This window comes from Ammodytes marinus, assembly GCF_949987685.1.
Source record: "Ammodytes marinus genome assembly, chromosome: 6".
Classification (NCBI taxonomy): Eukaryota; Metazoa; Chordata; class Actinopteri; order Uranoscopiformes; family Ammodytidae; genus Ammodytes; species Ammodytes marinus.
In genome coordinates this window covers 7,848,984-7,873,809 of record NC_137235.1, presented here as the reverse complement: position 1 = coordinate 7,873,809, position 24,826 = coordinate 7,848,984, and the positions used below count along the sequence as shown (strand labels likewise).

Below are 24,826 nucleotides of genomic sequence, written 5' to 3'. Positions count from 1 at the left end.
ACACAAACGCACACACACAGGCAGCAATACTTCCCTGTGTTATCAGTTGAGAATGGGTATCTAGGCCAAACATGATAATCAGTGTGCGGTAAGCGCCCCTTGGGTGCGTTTCCATGGTGACCATCACATAACATTATATATGGGGAAATGTTTTATTACGCGCCATTGTCACAATAACGTCGTACACATGTAGCCTACCGCAGGGATTCGATTGCAGATCAATAATCCTGATCGGACACTGAAATTGCTATGACAACCACCTGAGGGCACGTCCTGATACAGAACATGAACACACACATTTCATTTCATTTTCCTTTATTTAACCTCGAAAGATCAATTGAGGGGTGACCCTCTTTTACAATGACGTCGAGTTTGTACAGATACACAATATACAATGAGAATACATAACAAGTTTACACACACACACACACACACACACAACAACAATTTAAAACATTCAGATCAATTGAATGAAAGAGACAATAGCCTAATTAAAACAGTTACAAGTGTAGAGGGGCTGATTCAAAATAATGATTTTAAATTGGTTAACAGTTATGAGTGTATTTATTTTAATTGTATGTTGTAGGCTGTTCCAGGAGTCAGGGGCACTATGGCTAAAAGCGGTTTTACCAAGCTCAGACCGGGCATAGGGAACATATAACATGAGCATGTCAGTTGAGCGGGTTTGATAAAGCCCATCTGAAATAAGCAGCATTTCTGTCAAATAGAGTGGTAGCTTTCCAGTCAGAGCTTTATATATAAACATATGCCAATGTGCATCACGTCTCTCCTTAAGGGAGGACCACCCAACCTTTTCATATAAAACACAATGGTGTGTATCATAAGCATCTCCTGTAATGAATCTCAAAGCAGAGTGAAATACAGAGTCTAGGAGTTTAAGGCATGAACGAGATGCATGCCGATAAACCACATCACCGTAATCAAGGACAGACATAAAAACTGCCTCAATAATCCTTTTCCTACTGAACAACGGGAAGGTGGCTTTATTCCTATAAAAATATCCAATCTTTTGTCGCAGACGACAGACAAGATTTTTTATGTGAAATGTAAAAGAGAGTTTTTCATCTATCCAGATGCCAAGATATTTATAGTCAGTGACTCTTTCAATATGAGATCCATTATTTGTGTGAATAATAAGATCATTAAAATGTGTAATTCTTGCTCTGGAAAAACACATATATTTAGTTTTTTCTGTATTAAGGACAAGCCTGAGATCCACTAGACAGTTCTGCAGGGTGTTAAAAGAGCTCTGTAGGTTCTGAACAGATTGTTGCACTGAATCAGAAATGCAATACAGTACAGTGTCGTCCGCATACAAATGGGCATGGCAGTTTTGTAGTGATGAAACAATGTTATTGATGTAAATTGTGAATAGGACTGGACCTAAAATTGAGCCCTGCGGAACACCATTTGTAACTGTTAAAAACTCAGTTTGGTAGCTTCCCAGTTTTACTGACTGCTGTCTATCAGAGATAGTCCCTAAACCAGCTACATGTAGAATAATCAAAACCAATTTCACACACACACACACACACACACACACACACACACACACACACACACACACACACACACACACACACACACACACACACACACTGAGTTCACATGTGTGCAGAAACACATAAGTGGTGTAAAATTGAGCCATCCTGCTCTACTTGACATGGAAACTCCAGTAGTAAGCTATGAAGAGGTTAAAAGAGCAGCCCCCCCCTCCCCTCCCCAGAAACATGTCAAGTTTCAGTTTTCAGAGCAGGTCAGGGGATAAAGAACTCAACAGTCATGATCTGTCTCTGTATTTTCTGCCTCTGAGTCTTTGGTTTTTCATACAGGCCATCAATAAACTACCCATGAGAACTTGCTGGTGCAGGATAAAGCACAGGGAATAGGAAGATGACAAATTAGCATTTGCGAGGGACCTAGAAATAAACTGAAATGTGTTTAATGTTAACCTGGCGCATATGAAACCATTAAAGGGTACATACAAGGAATAAAGAGGAAGTGTAGGAAAAAGAGGGTTACTGTAGGCCTACTCATATTCAGAGGAAGTAGTTAAAATATATTTTACATAAAATGTGTTAAAATATTAGTTGATTATGGACATCATTCTTGTGGTGTTTTGAAAAGGCAATGTTGTATTTATCCTGAGAGATGTTTCTATTATTTTGTCTAACCTCATTGATAGAAATGGGTTGTCGAGATATAACCATGTAACAATAATTACCTACTAAACACTTTGCTTATTGTATCTGTACTCTGTGTTTGAACATGCTTTATGAAATTTCATAAGCATCTAATAAAAACATTTTTTTTTACCCCTCAGACGCTTGTCCTAACTTTAATGCACTTTAACACATAGACCCCAGTAAGTATTCACATACCGTATGTAAAGGTGATATCACTGCCTTCTTTGTAATCTCAATCAGACTTTTGTACATAAATAAAGTTAAGGCAGCAATACGCTGCCATAATAAATCAAAGACACAAGTAACTTTTTCAACAGCTGCTCATACTCGCTCATATTTTGCTGTGTTTTAGACAAACAACCAGAGGGATTCCACCATGCAGTTACATTTCTGACTCCTCCTGTTTGTTGGTTCTAGGAAACATAAAAATCTTTTGGACAATGTTTTTCCACATCCCACTCTCCTCTCCCTTTCTGTCAGCCTGTTCAAGCATACAGTATATGCACATTGGTCTGTACAGATGCATGGACATTCATGCACACATAGGCAGCATCTCCTGTGGAAATAGTTACATTTTTGACAGATGGTAAGAGAGAGTTATGTTTTGAGCCAGTCAGTGCAGGAGCATCTTTTCTGACAATTGGCAGAAGTGGAGTTGCTTAGCAACCTTTGGCCTTGATGACAGGAAATGATGTCACCTTGTAAGACAAAACACAAGAGGACACACAAATACACAGACTCATAACAGATGCACATATGCACACACAAACGTGTGGACGCACAGACAGACAGACACACACACACACACACACACGCGAGTGTACCTAGCTGGATGGTGGATGAGAGGAATAATGATTTGTGATGATAATCTGGGCATAGGTTTAAACAATATATTAATCTTCTCTAATGGTTTGACTGATCTCTGACTCCATTAAGAATGACCCTATGTATATACACATACACACAATGCATAGACTAAGCTGAGGATGTCCTTTTATGTGCTTCTATTTAAAGGAAAAATACATACGCTGCTCTCTCAATTCTCTTCAGCATGTTTCATCTGTGATCCCCAGTCACGCCACCACACTAACTGTATGCACACACAGACACATAAACACAATGAAGCTTTTTGTTGTGTGCTATGGGGAAGAGAGGTACTGACATGGGGGGTTGTGTTTGGGAGCTGTGAAGAAAATAAGAGAAGATTTTTGTCATTTACTATTATAATCGTTAATCAGATTCCCTCCCTTGTTAAAAGTTACAGGACTTACAGCTCCACACAGTGTTCAGTCTGTCTCACTGCACTCCTTTCCTTCTGAGATGTTTCACCTAAATTATTTATGTCTGTAAAGGGATGAGCTGCCAGAGACCCCAAAACACACACCCTTGGGTCTGAGGACGTATTTAATCATCTCTGAAAAATCCAGTTATTTCCAAATATATCTGGTACACGATGTGCTGCAGTGCCTCTTCCATCATATCAGCAGAAGATAATGATGATTAAAAATGTGCAGAGGTCCAGTCATTATAATGCCCTTGTTGCTGTAATTGCATGGAAAACTATTTTTCATATCAAAGCCAGTTAATACAAACAACTTATTGGAAACTACTGTATACTCTCTATATACACATTTTTTTATCAGCTTTAACATCGTTTTCTACAAGCTCAACTGTTTTTATTTTATTATTATGGCATTTACTGTTTTTATTTTTGTTGCTAAAAATAATTTACAGAATATCATACCAACTCTAAGAAAACCTTTACCTATACTTTTTTAGTAACAATCCTTTTAAATGTAAATGACTTCCAAAATAATTCAAATATATAGGCTACTGTTGATACTAGATTTAAATTAGACCAATGCTCCTGTTTCTACACATTTAGATGATTGGATCAAACAAGCACAAACAAAAACAATGTTTGATCTAAACAGTATTGACAACAAAACTAACTTAATCCAGATCTCAGTTTGTAACATCTGTAAAGAAATTGTACAATGCACGCAAGCGACTAAGAGAAACAGACTGTCGGAAAAAATTTCACTAAAAATGTTGAGGTCAGAGAGCGCATCAAAAATCTAATTTAATACAAACTGGTAAATGAGCATGTTTATTTCAGGTGATACTACCGCACCATTAGTTACTGTCAAAGTTTATTGAAACTACTTAGTGTGTAAATCTCACATTTCAGTAACAATTTCACTATATTATGATTATTTTTCCAGTTGTAATATTATACTAGGTAGTATTTCATTTTTACATACAGCACTTGAGTTGTTTATACCCAAGGGCCAGTTGTGAGCGTTAAACAGTATGATGGGTCACGTTACTTTGTGTGCATTTTTCGCCTTCAAAAATGCACACAAAGTAACGTGACCCATAATTTTTTTTGTGATATCACTCCATGGAAGAATCCGTGGAGGCATTTGTTTATTAGATGTAAAAATTGCATCATCCGTTTTGCAAAGGAACTGCCAATATATGATAGGCTTACATGGCTTATAATAGGCCTATCTGGATTCATTTTACACAAAAACATACGCCTTCTCGCACTTCATACAATACATGTGCCGACGGAGTCGCCGTTTCTCCTTTCTCCACTTTCGGTGCGTACGCATGGGTCAGAGCTTGCGTGGAGGACCACACATCTTCCCGTCAAGTTTGTTTTTTATAAATCCCAATATTTGCCACGTTTATAAATCAGGCCCCTGAACAGTCTGATCTCCATATCCATATGAAAGGTCTTAATCGGCAACAACACCTGGAACATATTCAGTCAAAATGTTTAAATCCAGTCAATTCCTTCATTTATGTGGACAATGATTAAGAGTTGAAACGTCAATAAAATACAATTCAGACAAATTCATGAGGTCAAACCATTTTAATAAAAAAAAAAAATTAACAACTAATTTGTAAGAACAATATTCCTCCACTTTGTCTCATTTCCATCACATTTCACTTTCTCATCGACACAAACACACATTCAATCACTCAGACAACGTGATACACAGCTACTGCAACTTTGGAACAAAAACATGCAATCTGATTTGCCATTATTAATTAACATCCTAGATTTATACAATTCAGTGTAGCATGGATACATAACAATTTGTATTAACTTAAAGACTACATTGGTAATTTTGCAGGTTTTAGCACATCAATCACAAATACTATGCTGCTGAACATTTTCAAATAGTTTCATAACCTTGCAGGTATCTACTGGATTTCATTCATGTTAAGTTTGGTAGGAAAATTAACTTGCAGAGATTTGGCCTTGCTCAGAAAGGCAATCTATGAAAAAAAAAAATGTGTACTTGCATTTAATGAAAACGACTACCTAAAAAAGAGATTATCAACGTTGAAAATGGTTAGCAGTAATGGAAACGATACATGATTTGTGCTAAAACATGCAAAACCAATAGTAATGCATTTCAAAAAGCGCTCACAATGGCCCTCATTGCAATGAAGGTTATTTATCATTTAAGCCTTGAACAGCACACAGGGATGTGAGCAAAATAAACCGAGGAGAAATTATTATGTGAAGCAACAGTCCATCTCTATTTACAAATAAATCACAGGCAGAGAAACAGCAATTCCTCCTCTACAAAGAAGCAATCACATCCCTGAGTACAGTGTTTTGTTATTCAAATCATATAGATTGAATGCTGTGTGATCAGTTATTATCATCAAGTCCTATCAGGGCATTTTTAGGTTGATCACAATAGTGCAGCACAGTATCTTTCAAGAGTTTTTCATGGCCAAGTCACCAAAGAAGCTCACATTGAACATTAAAGAGGCCTTAGCTGCGGCCACAATTCTGACATCAACCAAGTACCGTGTACGTTTGAGGACCTGCAGTGACTGTGTAAGAACAGCCCTTCACCTCATTCATCCATTTTCTTCAACTGGCACATGGACCAGCTTGCCAATGTAAGGTATATTTCTAGACGCATCATTATTTCCTTATAGATTTCAGCCTGCAGTCTTAGCTTAGCTCTTGTTAGCATGAGGTCCCATCCTCAGCTTTCTCCACATCCCCCTCCTCCACTTCTTTGTTCTTGTTCTTTTTGTGTTTCTTCTTCTTGTGTTTATGCTTGTGTTCCTTGGGTTCTCCCTCTTTCTCCTGGCTGCCGTGCTGCTTCTTGTGCTTCTTGTGTTTTTTATGCTTCTTGTGTTTCTTCTTCTTCTTGTCTGCTGCGGTGGTGGTCGCGATGGTTCCCGAGCCGCTGTGGGTTGGGCTTTGGGAGGCTTGGCTGAGGGACGGACTGCCGCTGCCGCTCCTGCCTTTGTCAGGCTCTGAGCCTTCGCCTTCCCCTTCGCTGTAGTCGGGTACGAAGGCGGCCTCATCGGTCTCGCGGCCCAGGTCGGAACACAAACGATGTCTCCTGGGCTCCGGACCGCGACTTTCCTCTCGTCCTCGGCCTTCTGCTGTTCTCTCCTCCTTCACAATCACTCCACGCGCCTCCTCTCGTCCTGCTCTCCCGTCCTCCCTCACTACTTTAGCTTTGGTTGGTTTGTCAGAGTTTGTCAGTGCCGTCCTGCCACCTTTACCCTCTTCCCTGTGTACTCTGGTTTTCTTCTCTTCTCTCACTGCTCCTAGTCTCTTCTCCTCCCTTGGGATGTCTCGCCCTTCACTCTTGACAGGTTTGGGAGGCTCCTCCGGCAACTCTCGGCCTGGGGCCGTCTGCTGCACTGGTGACAGTTCCTTGAGGCCGTTCTCCTGTCCTTCTTCCTCATCTTCATCTCTTTCCCACTTGGAGCGAGGAGGAGGCTGAATGAGCGGTTCGTCCCTGGCCGGGCTGGCTGCTGGACTAACACTTGGGCTGCGGTCACGGCTGTTCACTGGACTAGGTGGAGGTTGCTCTGCAGGTTTAGACGAAACACTCTTCTGGTCTTTGTAGTCCCGCTTTGTTTCTTGAGTTGACCTAGTGTTGAGGATAGAACAGACATGTTGAAAAGAGAACTGATTTAGCAGTAAAACACTGTCCGTCTCACAACGTGTTTGAAAACAAAATGTGATCAAAATTGATGCAGCAGAACTAGTGAAATCTTTTTTTATTCCACATTCCAAAACCTGCCACATGCATGTGTGATATTGGGCTATTAAAATAAAAAACTGATCTGATCTAAAGCTCCTTTATTTCCAAAACATCATTAATTTTAACTTTAATTCTATTCTGATCTTAAAGAAAATTTGGTTTGCAAGGGACACATAGATAATAAGAATGCACCAATGACAATGAAGACATTTTTTTTTTACCTAGATAAAATTATACAACACTGACTCACCTAGTGGAGCTCACGCTCTGGCTCATCAGGGCCTTACGGCTGATCCTTGGTTTCTTCACAACAGGCTCCTTCACATCTTTCACTGCTGAAAGAAGAGAAGGAGGGAGGACATCAAACACATTGTTAAATCAATGGTTAATTAGATTGCACTATACAAAATCAAAGTTATCATCTCCTCACACAGGACACAGATTCAAATTACCTTCTCTGTGAGCTGGTTTCTCTCCCGAGGGGACACTCCTCTCTGTTCTGTCCTTGGACACACTCCTGGGAAATCAGAGGATATAATTACACAAATTCACAACAGTGTTTACAGTAACACTATATAAATCTAATATGTCATGCTCTCTTTCAATCAAGTATAAGGAAGAACAAATGTAACTGACCTGTCAGGTTTAGCAGCTCTTTCTGATTCCTCCACTCTCTCCTTAGAGGAAGTGCTCGGTTTCTCCTGGTGGTCTTTCTTGTTAACGCACAATTTCTCAGCAATGGTCATTTTATCCAGAGAGACAGACCTTCCTCCTCCTGTACTTCCACTACTGGAATTCTTTTGTTTCGTCCTGCCCGTCCTCTCTACATCTGGATCTTTCTCCGCAGTTACTGCTGCTTTCTGCGGTGCTGACCCAGAGGCCCGTTCTCTGTCAGAGGGAATGCTCCTATCTCTCTCCCGCTCTGATCCCGAGGCTCTGTCCCGCTCCCTGTCCTGCCCAGAGCTTCTGTTTGTCTCTCTGTCTGAGGCGTGCACTCTCTCTCCAGCACTGCCTGGTCTCTCTCTGGAGATTCCCCTCTCACTAGATGCTGAACGCTCCTTTCTTCCAGCACTTTCTCCTGTACTGCTGCTGGGTCGGACTTCTTCGTTGGTATTAGCAGCCGCTGATTGATCTGAGCTTGAGGTTGTCTTTTCCGGCCCTGAAGGTGCTTTATCTGAAGGCACTGAGTCACTGCTGTTTTTTCTCCCCAGGTCTCTGTTCAACTTGATCCTCCTCTGGGGCAGTGGCTTCACCTTAAAACAATTTAATAAGTAGATCAAAAACGCTGAAAAGCTGAGTGTTTGATGGATTAATGTTGATGTTTTTTAAACAAATGCCAACATTTCTCTACCAGATGCTTTACTGCAAGGGTTGTTGCTCTGGTAAATTTACTACTTGATTTTTTTTGTGTCATGGACTAAATGGTAAACAACCCGTTGAGTCACCTTGAACTGAGGAAATCTGTGATGTCCATTTTTATTCATTTAAGCATTTTAAACAATGATGAAGTTATTGTAAAAATAATAAATAAAGAAACTGGTGAAAATCAGGCAAGTAACTACTATTTTGTTTTTTATCATTAATTAATTGTCAGATTTTTATCTCAATAAACTGCTCTATAAAATATCAGAAACTTTTTGTTAAAGCCCAGGCAACATATTCAAACAGATTTTTAATCCAGGTACCAGTCCAAAACCCAAACATAATCCATTTATAACCCCAAGAAAATCCACAAATATTGTCATTAAGGAAGCTGAAACAAGCCATTTTCATAATTCACTGGTCTTGATTCGTGAAAATTTGTTTGGTGATTATGAATTTACAAAATAACTATATGAAAAATCAACTTGTGAGTTTGGTTCATTCTAAAATTAAGAACCAATGTGAACAAAGCTTCTAATTAATTTTAGTTGATATAGATATCTGTAAATACCCTCAAAAACACAAGATGTATACGTCTCCACTTCACAAACAATAAACCCACCTGGAGCTGGAGGTCCATTAGAGGCCTGATGGATCCTCTATCAGTGTCTCCCCGGCCCATCTCCCGGCTCCCTGGTATGGGCAGAAGCCCTGGCCTGTCTGAGGAGGACGTGAGCCTGTGGTGTTGGGGCTGATGAGACATGTGCGAGTGGGACATGACATCACCTCCTCCTAGACCATCTATTCTCCTCAGTTTTCCTGGAGGAGGTCCCAGTAAAAGGCGGCCCTCCTCTCCCATCCTCCTCCGGCCGTCCCCTGGGGAGGGGGGCCGGTGCAGGAGTGGGTGTCCGTGATGATGGGGGTGGAGGTGGGGATGGGGGTGGGGGAGGAGACCACCACCCTGAGGAAGATCTCTCCTGCCCCGCATGTCGTGGCCAAGTCGAGGACCATCGTGAATAGATTGATGATGAAGATTCAAGTTCTGTGGAGGGGTCTTAAGAAGAGCAGGCCTCACTGACACGCTTTTACCCTTTTCCTTTTTCGGGGTGGTTGAGTTTGAGGCATCTTCTGGTTTGTTTTTGATGGTCTTTAAAGGCTTAGCAGCTGAGGAGGACGAGGAGGAGGAGTCTCTCTTTTTGGTCACTACTCCTTCTACATTTTTTTTCTTCACCTTCTCACTCTTTACCTTAGCACCCTCCGTCTTAACTTTGGCCTTTACCTTTTGACCCCTATCTTTCCTACTCTTATCAGACGCAGTCTTAGATGTTGACCTGGTTGGGGGTTTAACAGGTGCAGCGCTGCTTTTAGAGGCTGGGGCTTTGGTTGTGGCACCAACTGGAGATTTTGAGGAGGAAGTAGTTTTATTGAGTGAAGGCATATCGTCCATTGGTTCATCTCTAACAGGAGTAGCATCACCTCTGTCCACTGACTGTGATGCCTCTGAATCCTCCCCAGTTTTCTTCTTCTTTACTTTCTTTGTCTTCAAGACTTTAGTGCTGGACTTGGTCGCTGATGAGGAAGAGGATTGAGGCTGTTGGGGTGGAGGAGGTCTCTCTTCTCTCCCTCTTCTTCCTCTCCCATGGGGCGAGTAATCTCTAGTTTCTCTAGTTAACGAGGACATTCTGTCCCTTTCCCTGTCTCTGCTGCCACGACCCCTGTTATGCATTGGGGGAGGTTGCCCATCATAATCTTTGTAATACTTGTCGTACCAGTCGGCGTATTCCTTCTCCCACTGTCGATACCTGTCTCTTTCCCAGCGCTCAGGGCCTCCAGGACCTGGACCCTTCGGTTCAAATGGTGGAAGCTCCCGAGGAGGGGGCTTTCTCCCACCAGGGCTGCGGCCCCGATAGGCCCCAGCAGAGCGAGACCGTGACCTGGACCTGTAGGGCCCTGGACCTCCTGGACCTCCTGGACCTTCTGGCCCCTCCCAGCCTCCTCCTCCTCCACCCCTGTAGGGCAGAGGAGACCGCGGTGAGCCAGAGCGCCGAAACCCGAAAGACCTCGAACGAGAGCGGGACCTTGACCGTGAACGACCATAACTGCGTCCATTGCGTCTGGTATAAGGGGAACGAGGATAAGCCCGTCCATGGGAGCGTGAACGGGATCTACTGGGGGAATAAGAGTAAGACCTGGATCTTAATCTGGATCTTGATCTAGAGCGAGAGTAAGGAGAGCGGCTGAATGGAGAGCGACTGTATGACCGGGACCTACAAGAGGAAGACAAAGAGGGGTGAACATTATGAAAAAAAAGTTTAACAAATATCTTATGCATAAATGACTAATGTAAGAACTAAAACCATTTTTGGTGTGTACTAGGGTTGCCGCGGTAGTAGGTGTTACCGGTGTTACTCGGTGTTGAAGGCTCACACCGGTGGGAGCCTCAACACCGAGCAACACCGGATAGTCTAGGCATAGATGCCTATTAAAAAAAATAGACATAAAAGCCAATTGGTTAAATTTTGCGTGACGGCGGCAGTTCATTCGGCTAAATAAAAAACTAGTATGTCTAAGGCTACTCTAACTTCTAAGTTATAATAAAGCTACTCAGAAAACAATGAAACTGAAAGTGTCTGCTCCGCTCCGTGCAGCGCAGAGCCGCGTCACAGCAGCGGAGTCTCCCGTAGAGAGTTTATAAGACGATGGCGGAGGAGTTGGCTTCAAAGCCCAAAGCAAACGCGCCTATTTGGCAATATTTTTGATGAAACGCCAATACTAGGGAACCTGAAAACGTAGGCTAAACTAGGTAGTCTGCAAACTGTTGAAGATTCAGCAACGGGAGGTAACCGGAGGTAACACACACACTCACACACCCGCGCCTACACAGCGGCAGGCTGTCTGTGTGCTGCTGCTCCGTGTCGATGACAGCTTGCGGTGAAAAAATTATAAATTGTAAAGTGTGGGGGGGAGAGAACATGTTAAGTCCCCAGTGGAAATCACGCCGCAAATATAGGCCTATCCGTGGTAGCTTCACTTAAAACATTTGGAGCTGAAGCCCCGGTAAAATGACGTCGCGTCACCGACACACCTCAAAGTGCACGACAACAGTTATTGACAACACTGTAGAAAGTTCATATGGGTTGGTATGAGTCAAGGATCACACCGAGTTTAAACGAGTGAATTTAATCCAAGCATTCAATAAACTGCGCTCCGATCATGGCTCTGATAGCCTACAGACAGGTAAAAGTGAAGTAGCCCACCAGTCATTCTGATTCGATGAGGCAACACAGTACGGTGGCTCTGGTGGCTCATATTGAACAAATTGCATAATAATTTAACCAAATGATCTACAAACACTAAGCATTTGTTTCGTTCAAGAATAAATTGCGCTATCTAATGTTTAAGATCAAAGTAAGCGCCTACAGAGCCGACGGACCGTCTTCTCTTGAAATCTGCGGTGAAGCCTAATAATTTTTTATTTTTTTTTTTTTAAAGACCCTGTCTGGTGGTGTTTACTCGGTAACACCGGTGTTCACGCACGTGTATTACTCGGTATGAAAATGTCCACACCGCGGCAACCCTAGTGTGTACTTTTATTTAAGTTACCTTGAATAAGATCTTCGTCTCTTTGGTGCATTTCTGTACTTCATAAGCTCTTTGTGGAAGTCTTTAGTAAATTCATCCAGTTTAGAGGTAACACTGTGGACACAAAGACAAAAACACTGACACCTTAAAACTACTTAATCTACTACTATCGAGTGCTATTAAATTCTGACCCAATCAGTAGTGGTTGTAACCGTTTGAAGATCATAAGATAAAAAATGACTCACTTGTCCTGTCTGTGGTGCCGCTGTCTGTAGAAATCTTCTTTAGAGAGCGGAGGCTGAGTGAGTGAGGGTGGAAGAGGGAGAATAGGGGGCTGGGGACAGTGAGTAATCCAAGGAGGGGGGTTAAGCATTGGTGGTCCAGGGCCATAGACAGGCTGGGGCTGGTAGCTGAGCACAGGAGGAGGAATAAGGCCCGGGCCGGAGGTGTAGGGAGGGGGGTATGACTGTGGTGGGGGTGGGAACAATGACAGGGCAGGGTACACGGGAGGAACGGGTAAGGGAGGCGGAGCATTCTGGAGGTGAGGGGGTGGGTGGTCGCCTCTACCTCGGTAAGACCTGCTACAAACAGAAGGACACAAACCATGAGGGATTACATATTATAATTAGGGCTGTCAAATTAATTAAAAAAATTAACGCAGATTAATCGTACTTCTATATTGCCCTCTGACCCGGTGCAAAAGAGGTGAGGCGATAGCGGAGCTGTACCTGTAGCTTGCTGAACGGCCCGCACGGGATTAAAGAGTAAAGAAAGAAGAAGGGGAAATGGGCCGAGGGCTCTATGGAGGGCTCTCCGCAGTGTCTGTGCATTATTGATTTAGTGGGTGCCTAATTAACAAGTAGGTTCAAAACAGTATCTCTCAATCTTCCTCCGTGTCTCACTTTTGTTTGCTAGCTGCGATCGACACCCGCCCCCTCTCACTCTTCCTAGCATATGCCTGTCTTTTTTCCTCCTTTGTGTGTGTGTGTCAATATTTTTGGCTACGAGTAGGACGGTGAATGAATCGACATAGACTATGCGCACCGCAGCGTTGTCTGTTGTGGGAGATAGACAGTCGTCATTTAGCCTGCTTGTTTTTTATTTAGAGGAGGAGACAGAAGTTACAAGACGGAGAGGGGGGGAAGAGAGAGAGCGAGAGAGAGAGGCCTACAGTTGTTTATAAACAGGCATAAAAGTGCCATTTAAGTATGCGATTAATTTAGATTAATTAATCACAGAGCCTGTAATTAATTAGATTAATTTTTTTAATCGCCCTAATTATAATACAAGCTTTTAATAGATCACTCCCTTAGACAAATCTTACCTCTCCCAGTGTCTGCCTCTTTGAGGGGGGTGGGGCCGTGACTGGTGACCTAATAAAGCAGATTGACGTTGTTGAATCTCTTATCTCAAAGCTTACTTATTGTCATCAAATTACTTAATGTAAGCCTTTTACCTGATGCATGAGGTGGTCTTGAAGGTGGCTGATGGCCACGAATAGGTAAATGGTAGCTCTGTGGGAGAAATCAAAGTGAGACATTTTGTTACCTTCAAGAGTTTCTTATGCGTGTAGACTTATTTTCAAAAAATGCACCAGCCTAGGGGGAAAATTGTGTTTGCCATTGGTAAAACATGAAGTTAGACTCTAAATGTTTACTGGATACTATAGTACTATCATAATAACAATTTTACTAATAATCTAACCCCAGTGGCCAGGAAAAAATTATCTTCAGTGCATCTCAAATAATAATAATAATAATACTATTAATAGATTTTGCAAGACACATTAATTCCTCTTAGCCAAGAATTAAGTCTTACTCAACAACCTTAACTGAGTTTGAGTTTTTGCATTTACTTTTCATAAAAGGTGACTTACAATCATGTAAATCTATTTTTGTAGGCAAACATCTTCTAAAAGTAAATGAGATGAATATGAAGGCAGACTCACTTGTGATCCACTTTCTGAGGGACGTGATGACTCTGGTTTCACCATAGGTTCTGGAGCTGTCTCACTAAAATATAAACAGACAAATTATTACCGGTAAAGATGGCTGTTCACTTCAAGCTCGACATTTTTAGTTTGCGGTTTCATGTATCTAAACTTACCCAGGTGGGGGCGGTTCCACATGACTGGTGGACTGACTAGGAGATTGGCTATCAACAACAGGTGCAGTAGCTGGTGAGAAAGCTCCTTCTTTGGGTGGAGGAGAAGCAGCATGCGGAGGAGTGGGAGGATCAGTAGAAGGAGGAGTAGCACTGGCAGTTGGTGCAGGGGGCAAGACCTGTGCTTGAAGGACAGGGGAAGGTACTCTAGTGACATGGGCTAGCAGTGGGTCCTGCTGTCTAGAGTGCAGAGGCCTGAGCAACTGAGGCCGCGGTGGAGGTGGGGCCCAGTTTTGGACCTGCTTGCGGACATGTTTGGTGTATCCTGTCTCATTCTTAAAGTTGTTCACAGCCTGCATGAAAAAACAACAAAAAAACAAACGGATGATACGATGATTTAATTTCTCCGTTTCCCGTCTTGAGTTGAGCTTTGGGTGCAAGTTAAATGAACAATGCAACTCATCAACAAACATGAATTCAAATTGGTTACCTGTCGAAGAAACTTGTTGGCAATGAGATTATCAGGTGAAACATCCGTCTGTTTGCATGTGAAGCAGATATGCTCCTCTGAGTCCAGCAAGGCAGTTCTTATACCTGAAAACAGTCCTTAGTTAGACAAAAGCTCATATTCATTTGACAAACAAAAACACCAGGTCTTGACACTTATGTTTAAATTTTTTCTTAAAAAAATTCCCTCAACTTGCCTAGTCTACATATAATGTCAAACCAAAAGGTTGAGTGTGAACCTTTTAAAGTTTCCCTAAACATTTTGTAGAATGTGGAAACTTAAAAACACATATTTGGCAGGACCAAAACCAAAGAATGAATATACTTAAGCCAATCTTACGCATGGAAAAGACTTGTTTTTCTCTTTTGTTTGTCTGTTACTTTTAGACCTGTACAAATCGAGATCTGCATTAAGTACTTGTAAGAACTCACATTCATCGCAGTAACTATTTCCACAGCAGGGTATAACTACGGCATCGGTCATCAGGTCATTGCAGATCGGACACAACAGTTCATCTGGGATTGGGTCTGAATCATCATCAGATGATGACGCTTCATGTGGAACAAACGGAGGACGCTCCTTCTTTCCTTGTGCATATGCCTCTCTGTGTAAACAGAAATGTTTTTTTCATTTTGAGGACAAATTTTCAAGCAAAGAGAAAGCAACAGTAGTAAACATAAGTGTTTTTTTTTAAACAGACAGATTTGACAGTACTACAAGTATACTGAACAGTTAGTATTTGTGAATTTTTCTGGGTTGGCACATACGCGTCTATAGCAGGTATGGCATATTCTCCTGTGCTGGTTAACATGGCTCCCTTGGTGCCTGGCTCTGCTTTCACCATGAAACTTTGAGGAATTCCCTTACTAACCCTCACTTGTTTGGGAGGCTCCACACTCTTATCCTGGACCTCGAGAAAAAGAATAATCATTCAAACAATAATTAGTACTGTCTTAGAAGTTGCACTGCATTGTTGTTCAAAGAAAATCACCACAGACTATGACAATCAAATTATACATGAAACCTACCACTAGCATGGGGCAAAACCGAATGTAGTGGCCGGACTTTCCACAACGATAGCACATGTAGTTAGCAGGTGGAGGTCCAATTGCTTTCTTGGAATAACTAAAAAAATATATAGATTTGTTTTAAAAATACATACAGCTGGAAAATGATGTTGTTAGTACATCGATTCATGAGCATAAATTGCATATCACAAATATTGTGATCGTCATCAAGAAAAAGGTGAGAATGTATACTAACTGTATCGGGTCATATTCATGATTGGACTGAGACATCATGGCTTTAATCTTGTCTTCCTCAGATGCATTTGCGTCAACCAGGTTAGCAGTCTAAAACAATTGAGAAAGGAGAGAAAAGAAGAATGTCAATCGTACTATTAATAAAGATTCCACTTATAAGGATCTATTTAACTAAGGAAATATTTTCTGGAGTACAGCCAACATGAATAGATACAGTACCTTGGCAAGTTGGGCAAGTGACATAGAAGGAGAAGAATCCGTCTGCAGGAGAATCAGAGTAGATATATTAATGGCGTTAACATAATATGTAATACATTCAGTGGAAGATAAGAGCCCAGATAGTTCCCCACCACATCCTTGTCCAGTCGTTTAGTCTCCTTCCAAGTCTTTGCACCAAAATTAAAGCCTTTGTTAGGCACTCAAAGTGCATGAAATAATGCATGTATACGAGTGAGCGTTTAAATCAAGACATGATTGAGAAGGCTTGTGAGCAATGTTAATCCCTCTATTGACAACATTGTGTCATAAACCTTTAAGAAAAATCTAAAAAGCATAAGTTAATATTGTGACAACCTCATCCAGGGTGGTTACTATTAAGAGCTGTTTATTTTAGAGATCAAATTTAGAAATCACCCAAACCGGAATATGAGTTACAAATGATGACTTTAAAAAGAAAGGAGTAACAGTTTTCTGCCCATTAAGCAACTCTTCTTTTTAAAAATGTGATTGTGCAAAGTGTTTTCCTTTTCTAGGTGAAAAGATAATTACGTCATATATAAGATCATGCACAACTTTTGTGCATAAATGTTCAAGTGTCAAAAAGTCAAACAAACTTAATGAAAAATCTAAATGATAAAAAAATAAAAACATTTAAAATTGTCACCGTATGGAAACCTTAGAAACACTGCTAAATAGCACAAAACTTAAGCTGCATTGACATTTAAAAAGTAACAAGCAAACTTTTATTCAAACTACTCTCACTCTATATACCATTCACGTATAAGTCTAGACCTGCCTAATTTCTGAGCCTGGCCATGTCAAGAAAATCATCTTAAACTGTCTACACTATCCGGGCTTCATCAGCACATTCAAAAGTTTCAGTAACTCGCGCACACCCAGATTCTGAAGCTTTTCCTGCTATGGGAGTAAGAGGGCAATTTCCTAGAATACTAGAAAAGAAAACTCGACTTTTAATTTTAGCATGCAGTTTCTCTTCACCAGGCTGCAGTAGTTTGCACCTGATGTCAAAGTAGGTTTGACATCGAGACCCGAACTAACAAAACCTTATACCAAAATGGTTCAATAAAAAACAAAAAAACAAAGACTGTTATTATGTAGGGTGGATGAGACACACACGTACACTTGTTTTTGTTTTTTTTGAATCGCCTGATGATGGAAACAAATGCCTCGTTTCCACTGAACAGCAGTTAGGTTTGATATGGTGGTAGCCACAGCCAGAGTATAGCTTTGGTATAGTCTATGGGTCAGCGACATTAACGGCCATAACATCATAGCAGCGGGACACAGGGTAGCCCGCTGATTAATTCAATGAAGAGGAAAAATACCACACAATAAACAAGAGCTGCACTGATACTTTTACTCCAAACAATGGACTCTGATAATTCTATTGACCAATCAATTAAATGCTATGTGTAGCTCCACCCTTTGGGGACCACTTGGTACGTCAACAAAAGGGTGCCAAAAATAGATACGGAACGGTTCGCTTATTTTGATACCTTCCCAACTGAAGCTATTGTGCTGTACCAAACGACTTAGTGGAAACGAGGCAAAAAACTATCAAGAGTTGTCAAGTGTTCCTTTTAAGTGTTACTTAAAACAGCCCCAACACCACTAGAGTGAAGGGTGAAAGCAAGTGGGGGGGATTTCTCTGCAATGAACCATGGAAATAATATACAGAGAATAAAAATTTACAACAACCAAAATAAAGCAGCTGTGCCTAATTCTTGTGGAAATATGCAGGGCTCACAGGAAAGACTAGGTATCAGAATGCTGTGGAGGGAACACACAGGGATCTGGTGCAAGCGGTTCTGACACTGAACCACTGAACAACTTTATTGACAGGTTCTGCAGCTTACAGCTCACAGGACACACTACACCAGTATACTTCTCACAGCAGCAACCATGGAAGGCCTCCAGAGATTAACAAGATATTTACGTTACTGATAATGTGTCAAATCTTTGTGATCATGTCACAACATTATACGTCAGTGGTTAAGTCACTAACTAGAACCTGCTTCTTTGTTGAACAGACACTTCGGAATCTTAATTACTTCAAAGCAATTAACTCATCAGAATGAGCGCTTAAGGTTTATGGGTAATGTGCAGTCCATACTTAGTGCATAATAGAACATCTTCATGATGAAATTGTACAGGAAAAACAATTGACATTGTAAAATGTTACTGTACAACAGACGAGTATATTTAAGTTTAGCAGGGTAAGCTTTTAAAATAAAGATCACTGGTGAGTCTCTTCCACTCACACAATTTGAGTCTTGTAATTGTTATCAGAGTTAATTACAATAAATCCCAGCCACACTTTACTTCATTAGGTTCTTAAACCAAATAAATAAAATATTTTCACAGAAAATAAAATTACAATGAATTATTAATACAAAAATATTTTCCTTTTACAAACCCCTTAAAAAATACAATTGCCTGGCCTGAAGCAGGCTACAAACCATTTCAGTATGAAATACAGTCATTAACATTTTAATTGGTTTCTCAATCAATAATGAAGTGGCAACAGTTAAACAATTGGTCAGGTCAGAGCATTCAAAAACAATGGTGACTAGTCTGTTGTTTCTCATTTCAACCTCATCTCACTCAGCCAAAAACTTTAATCTGCTAATGTCAAAACAGAAACCTGGGGTTTTAGAGAAACAACAAACTACTTCAACTCTGGTAACTCAAGAAAACCTTCTAAGAAGACATCAAATAACATAAATAGGTTGAGATAACACAAATGTAGCCAACACACAGTGAATAGAAGATACAAACAACTCAATCATTGTTGACAAAATGTTCTCAAGAAAGGTGACTAAAGCCAGAAAGAGGGGGAGAGAGGTGAGAGGAGGAGAGAGTGTTGATTTTGGGTTTGTTTTACATACGGGTCTAGAAGATCCCACCACAGCTGTGTCAGAACGATCTCTGCAGGGAAGAAGACAAGAGGAAAAAAAACATCAGTTGGTTTGGAACAAAAATGGTTGATTCCTATCAATTACGATTGTACTGCTCAATCATGATTCCAGAAAAAAATTATCATATTTTAAGGAAACATACACAATGAACGTCCTGCCAGCAGGTTTGACTCCACCAAGGGGCGTGCGGCGGACGATCACTGACGAGTGTTTGGGGATGTGGGCTTCATCATCTGTGTATTCTACAAAACATGGGGAGACAAATTAGAAAACAAAAAAACAAGTGTCACCTGACACATATTAGCTAAATGTGTTCAGTAGCATACATGGTATTCATAGAACTTGAATTAAGATAAATTATTATTTGGTTATTTTTTGTGTTTACCATTATGGTTTTGGTACATTTGTTCCTATTATTATGTTTTGACCAAACTAATTGATTCATTGGTTTCAGCCAACCAAGTCAAATGTGATGGACACCCATGGTTGTAAATATATATATATTTATTTTCTATGAAAAATTACAAAAAGAGGGGGACCAGAACAATTTTGGGATCCTTCATACCCTTGTATGTGTATTAAACTGATTATTTGTTGTTAGTCTCAATATAGACCCCATAATTAATCGAAAAGTGGATAGAAATGAGAATAAGAAAGTATATAAACTTTAGAGCTGCAACGATTAATCGACAAATCGATTATTAAAATAATCGCCAACTATTTTGATAATTGATTAATCGTTTCGAGTAATTTTTTAATACATTTCCAAATTCTCTGATTTCAGTTTCTCAAATGTGAATATTTTCTGGTTTCTTTAATCTTATTATGACAGTAAACTGAAATATCTGTGTGTTTTGGACATAACAATACATTTGAGGACTTCAACATGGGCTTTGGAAAATGTATCAACATTTTATGGACCAAAACACTAATCGATTAATAATCAATTAATCGAGAAAATAATCGATTATCAAAATAATCGTTAGTTGCAGCCCTAATAAACTTGTATGGAAAATAATGTGGCCTAACCCCGTGTCCTGACAATTGCTTTCATTTTAACTCCTTTTTAAAGAGGAAAATGTCCCAACTACGCGTTTTGTTGTGCGTCAGCTGATTTACATACCTTCACGCGTCTGCGCATTGGTGATCTGCAGGTCGCAGTCCGTGGCCTTGAGGCGCTCTCGGCCCATAATCTGCCTTTTAAGCTCGGCGAGGGTGATATGCAGCCCATCGAAAGTGACTGTGTTGTAGTCCAGTTTGGAAGAAAACTTATAGTGAACACACGACATTTTTTTGTACAGGTCTTAAGAGCTTAAGTGAATCAAGAACAAGGAAAAAAACACAGGCCTGGTATGATAACAAAATAAAACAGTGTCAACACTGAACACAGGAGGCTAAATTTGGTGACTTTTAATATGTAAACCTTTATATTGGTGTAACACTGTGGACAAATGACTAAAATGGGGAAGAATCAGGTCGCAGATGACGAAAGAGTACGTCTTATTGCCAGTGAAAAATAATATAGGTTTGAGGCACTAGCGCCGTTGAGCGGCACGGCGTGCCTTGTCAGTTCTTTAAAGTCCGATATAACACGACAAGGTGCCACCAAATCCAAGAGTCCATGCAGCAAGTTGCAAATCTATCAAATGGGTGTAATTTAGGCAAAGTCCTTTATGAATTGTCCTCGGAGGAAACCCCCCGCGGCCACCGCGCAACTAGCCGCTCGTGCAGCTAGCAGCGGGCCTGGGGGTTCCAATGCATCAGTCCGTGTCGCAAAGTGTTTTTAACCTTTAAAAAAGGCAGTTCTTATGAAGTCAAAACCAGCACTTCACGAGCTCCTCGAAAAATAGTCCAAAAAACGGCGTCACAGCTTCCGGGACGAGTCCACAGGGTTCAAGTTATCTCTAGAAGACCATAAATATGAATGTTAAATTAGCTAGTTGGCTAATGCCAAGGCTAGCATGCTACACATCAAGATTAGCTAAATGTTACCTCGGCACTCAACACAAAGTGGAAACAGTTGCTTAACAAAAGCTAACGGCTAATGGAGATATGCTAACAATGTTGCCCACGTTAGCTTTCGAATAATCTCTCAAAATCCACCAGTTACGCTGTCAGGAAACAGAGATTCTTCTTCCGTTCACGGTTATTTCCCACAATGAAAAGTTGAAAATACTTGTGTTATCCAGTTTCATCTTGAATTTTTAATCCATAAAATCCATTTCGGTTGTCCATTCTGCTTCTCTCCTCGCTGTTTCATCAAAATGGCGCCTGACGGAACCGGATGAGAGACAGTTTGACGCTTCTTGAAAAGAGTACACATGGAGACAAGAGAGTTATCTTCGGTCTGATTGATTATAATAATAACAGTTTAACGTAATGTTAAGTATTTTACTCTTTTCTGATAACTTTGACATTGTTATTATTTATATGTATGTTGCTATCATAGATACGGTGGCGCTGAGCATTCACCAAATAAAAAAAAGTTTCACAGCTAATGTAGCCGTTAGCACACTCAGGATCTCGTAATTACGAGAAAAGATCTCGTAATTATGAGATAAGGATCTCGTAATTACGAGATAAGGATCGCCCCTCTCATTCATCAATAACGATGGTTGGCTGGCTGCAGGACGGCAACAACTCTGTCCGACCTTATCGTCTTTTATTCCTGCCCTAAAAGCACACTTTACTCTAGCCTATTTTTACACACAATCCATGACCAGGATATCAAGTAGGCCTATGAGAATAATGGCCTAAATGTTGATTTAGCAATTTAGTGTTTGCGGTTCCGGTGTCGTGCCAAACTTATAGTGTGTCTGTGTCTGTGTGTCTGTGTCTGTGTGTGTGTGTGTGTGTGTGTGTGTGTGTGTTTGCAGACGAGGTGAACCATAGGCAAACGTAGGCAATTGCCATTGGTTTCCGGACTACAATGGGCCCCATAATCAATACAATTATTTTAAATATGTTTTGACTGTTCATTCACTAATCAGCGATCGCATCGGGTAGCCATACTGAGGGACAGACTTTCGGCTTTACGCCCGTGATCAGCTGCTGAGGTCCGACTGGGCTTTTCTCCTGAACAGTCCCAGTGACTGCACTTCTGCGCAAAGTTGACATGGCATGATGGCTATACTCATTGTCATGCCCTCCTTGTAGAAGTTCTTATGTGTTTGTATGAGTCAAGGATCACACCGAGTTTAAACGACTGCATTTAATCAAAGCATTCAATAAAACTGCGTTCCGATACAGTAACAAACAGGAGGTAAAAGTGAACTAGCCCACCGGACATTCTGATTGGATGAGGCAACACAGTACGGTGGCTCCGGTGGCGCATAATGAACAAACTGCATATAATTTAACCAAATGCTAAGTAGCCGTTAGCACACTCAGGATCTCGTAATTACGAGATCTTTTCTCGTAATTACGAGATACTTAGTGTACATAGACTGTACAAAACACAATCATATTCTATTTCAGGCCATTTAAAATACACCACTATTAAGGATGAAAAATAATGACATGACCCCCTTCCTCACCTGACTTAAACCCTATTGAGAACCTGTGGGCCCTGCTTAAACGGGATATTTACAGTGAAGGAAATCAGTACACCTCTCGGAACAGTGTCTGGGAGGCTGTGGTTGCTACTGCACAAAAAGTTGATCGTCAACAGATCAAGAAACTGACAGACTCCATGAATGGAAGGCTTGTGACAGTTATTGAAAAGAAGGGTGGCTATATTAGTCACTAATTTATTTTTATTTTTTTTACATGTCAGAAATACATTTTAAGTTGTTTTATTATTCTCACTTTAACAGATGAAAATAAACAAGAGAGATGGGAACATTTTCGTTTTTTAATTTAGTTGCATAATAATTCTGCATAATAATAGTTGCATAATAATAGCAAAACATATATATATTCTTGTAAGAAAGACAAAACCTCACTTTTACTTTCGTAAACATTCAGGTTTTTTGTAAACATTCAGGTTTTTTGGATTGACCGAGAGCACTGTAGTTGTTCAATAATAAAATTAATCCTCAAAAATACAACTTGCCTATAATTGTGCACACAGTGTATTGTAAGACCGCTTTTCAGGGGGCCCATCAGGACTTTTTGTATAGGGGACCAGAATTTGGTGCTACGCCCCTGTGTGTGTGTGTGTGTGTGTGTGTGTGTGTGTGTGTGTGTGTGTGTGTGTGTGTGTGTGTGTGTGTGTGTGTGTGTGTGTGTGTGTGTGTGTGTGTGTTTGAGTGTAGGTGGGTGGGTGTGAGAGTGAGCGAGAGAGAGAGAGAAGCGGTAGGAAGTAGGAGTTAGATGATTAAATGTAGCCTACTGTGAGTTACAGTGACAATATAGACAACCAGCTTCGCAAGACACGGTAAAAGCGAAGGGTGTAACAAGAGTAATATCCTATTCAGAGCACGGGCTTTGGCGCCATATTGTGGTCACAATCAGTAACTACAACCACACGTGTGTAAAGCCAGACGCAATCACTCAGTAGTTATACTTCCTGTTTTTTTCAAAGTAAAACTTTATAAAGCATGTCCATGGGGGCGCTATGTCCATGCGCTAGACACGTTTATATAACATCCGCTTAATATCTTCAAAATAAAACGTATTACGTTAGACTAATTTACATATGCTACTAGCAATACTTATGGTGTTAAACCTGCAGTGTGTAGAATTTGGGGTTTTATTTCCTAGCAGATTTTGTAGAAAATAATTATAATATCCACAAGTACGTTTAATTTAGTGCATAATAGCTGACATTTTTCTTTGTAATTATTATTATTTTCCTTAGAAAGGGTCTCATATATGTCCATATTTCTCCATACCTTGGACCAAGGCATGGGCGCCGCCATGTTGGAATGTCATCAGGTGCATTGTTTAGAAATTAGAATTGTTCTTGTCCTTGAAGGCCACTGTAGCTTCTGTTATTATTCAAAAGGGGTGGGTTTACCCAGGGAGCGTTGCATTCTAGAACTATCTCAAACTTTCTTGATGATGTTATATTACACACTGTACCTTTAAAGGTGCAGTGTGTAATATGACATCATCAAGAAAGTTCTAGAATGCAACACTCCCTGGGTAACCCCAACCCTTTCGAATAATAACAGAAGCTACAGTGGCCTTCAAGGACAAGAACAATTCAAAATTTTAAACAATGCACCTGATGACATTCCAACTATGACACTTTCAAGATGGCGGCACTAGGCCTTGGTCCAAAATATGCAGAAATATGGACATATATGAGACCCTTTCTAAGGAAAAAAATAATAATAAAAAAAAAAAAATTCAGCTATTATGCACTAAATTAAATGTACTTATGGATATTATAATTACTTTCTACAAAATCTGCTTGGAAATAAAACCCAAAATTCTACACACTGCTTGTTTAACGTAAAAAAAATTAATACAAATTATGATACACAATATGGCGGTGGGAATTATTTTATTTTTAGTTTGAATGTGTTAACTTTTACACCAGGCTATGCGTTTTTTACTTGATGGTAGGCTAAGGCTTACACGATGCTCTTATAATGACTACTTCTTCCTGTTTGGAAAGTGTGGCTTTTGTAGAAGTAGTGATTAAAATGGCAGCTCT

General features: G+C 40.5%; 1 protein-coding gene across 3 annotated transcripts; it reads right to left on the bottom strand.

The window, feature by feature from the left end:
- Nucleotides 1-5,075: 5,075 nt before the first annotated feature.
- rbbp6 (retinoblastoma binding protein 6) lies at nucleotides 5,076-21,468 on the bottom strand. 3 transcript variants are annotated; one of them, XM_080029624.1, is made up of 20 exons: nucleotides 20,345-21,468; nucleotides 19,364-19,463; nucleotides 19,192-19,231; nucleotides 16,283-16,324; nucleotides 16,065-16,153; nucleotides 15,830-15,926; nucleotides 15,569-15,711; nucleotides 15,233-15,405; nucleotides 14,784-14,887; nucleotides 14,297-14,646; nucleotides 14,139-14,202; nucleotides 13,647-13,704; nucleotides 13,515-13,563; nucleotides 12,436-12,771; nucleotides 12,212-12,304; nucleotides 9,231-10,875; nucleotides 7,883-8,499; nucleotides 7,699-7,763; nucleotides 7,497-7,581; nucleotides 5,076-7,132 (listed from the first exon to the last, which is right to left on the bottom strand). In XM_080029624.1, exons 1-20 carry the CDS (start codon nucleotides 20,508-20,510, stop codon nucleotides 6,208-6,210), a joined length of 5,241 nt encoding a protein of 1,746 aa, XP_079885750.1. In that variant the 5' UTR covers nucleotides 20,511-21,468; the 3' UTR covers nucleotides 5,076-6,207. The 3 variants fall into 3 exon arrangements, with proteins under 3 accessions (XP_079885750.1, XP_079885751.1, XP_079885752.1); XM_080029625.1 differs by having other exon boundaries at nucleotides 12,436-12,768; XM_080029626.1 differs by having other exon boundaries at nucleotides 15,569-15,705.
- Between the last annotated feature and the right edge of the window lie 3,358 nt (nucleotides 21,469-24,826).

What these genes read in the sequence shown, in the direction of transcription:
- rbbp6 (XM_080029624.1), bottom strand. Translation starts at nt 20,510, where the DNA reads ATGTCGTGTGTTCACTATAAGTTTTCTTCCAAACTGGACTACAACACA. An exon ending in GCTGGCAGGACGTTCATTGT is followed by an intron (nt 19,232 to 19,363) that starts GTATGTTTCCTT and finishes TCTTCCCTGCAG; the next exon opens with AGATCGTTCTGACACAGCTG. An exon ending in AGAGCTGCTAAACCTGACAG is followed by an intron (nt 7,764 to 7,882) that starts GTCAGTTACATT and finishes CTGATTTCCCAG; the next exon opens with GAGTGTGTCCAAGGACAGAA.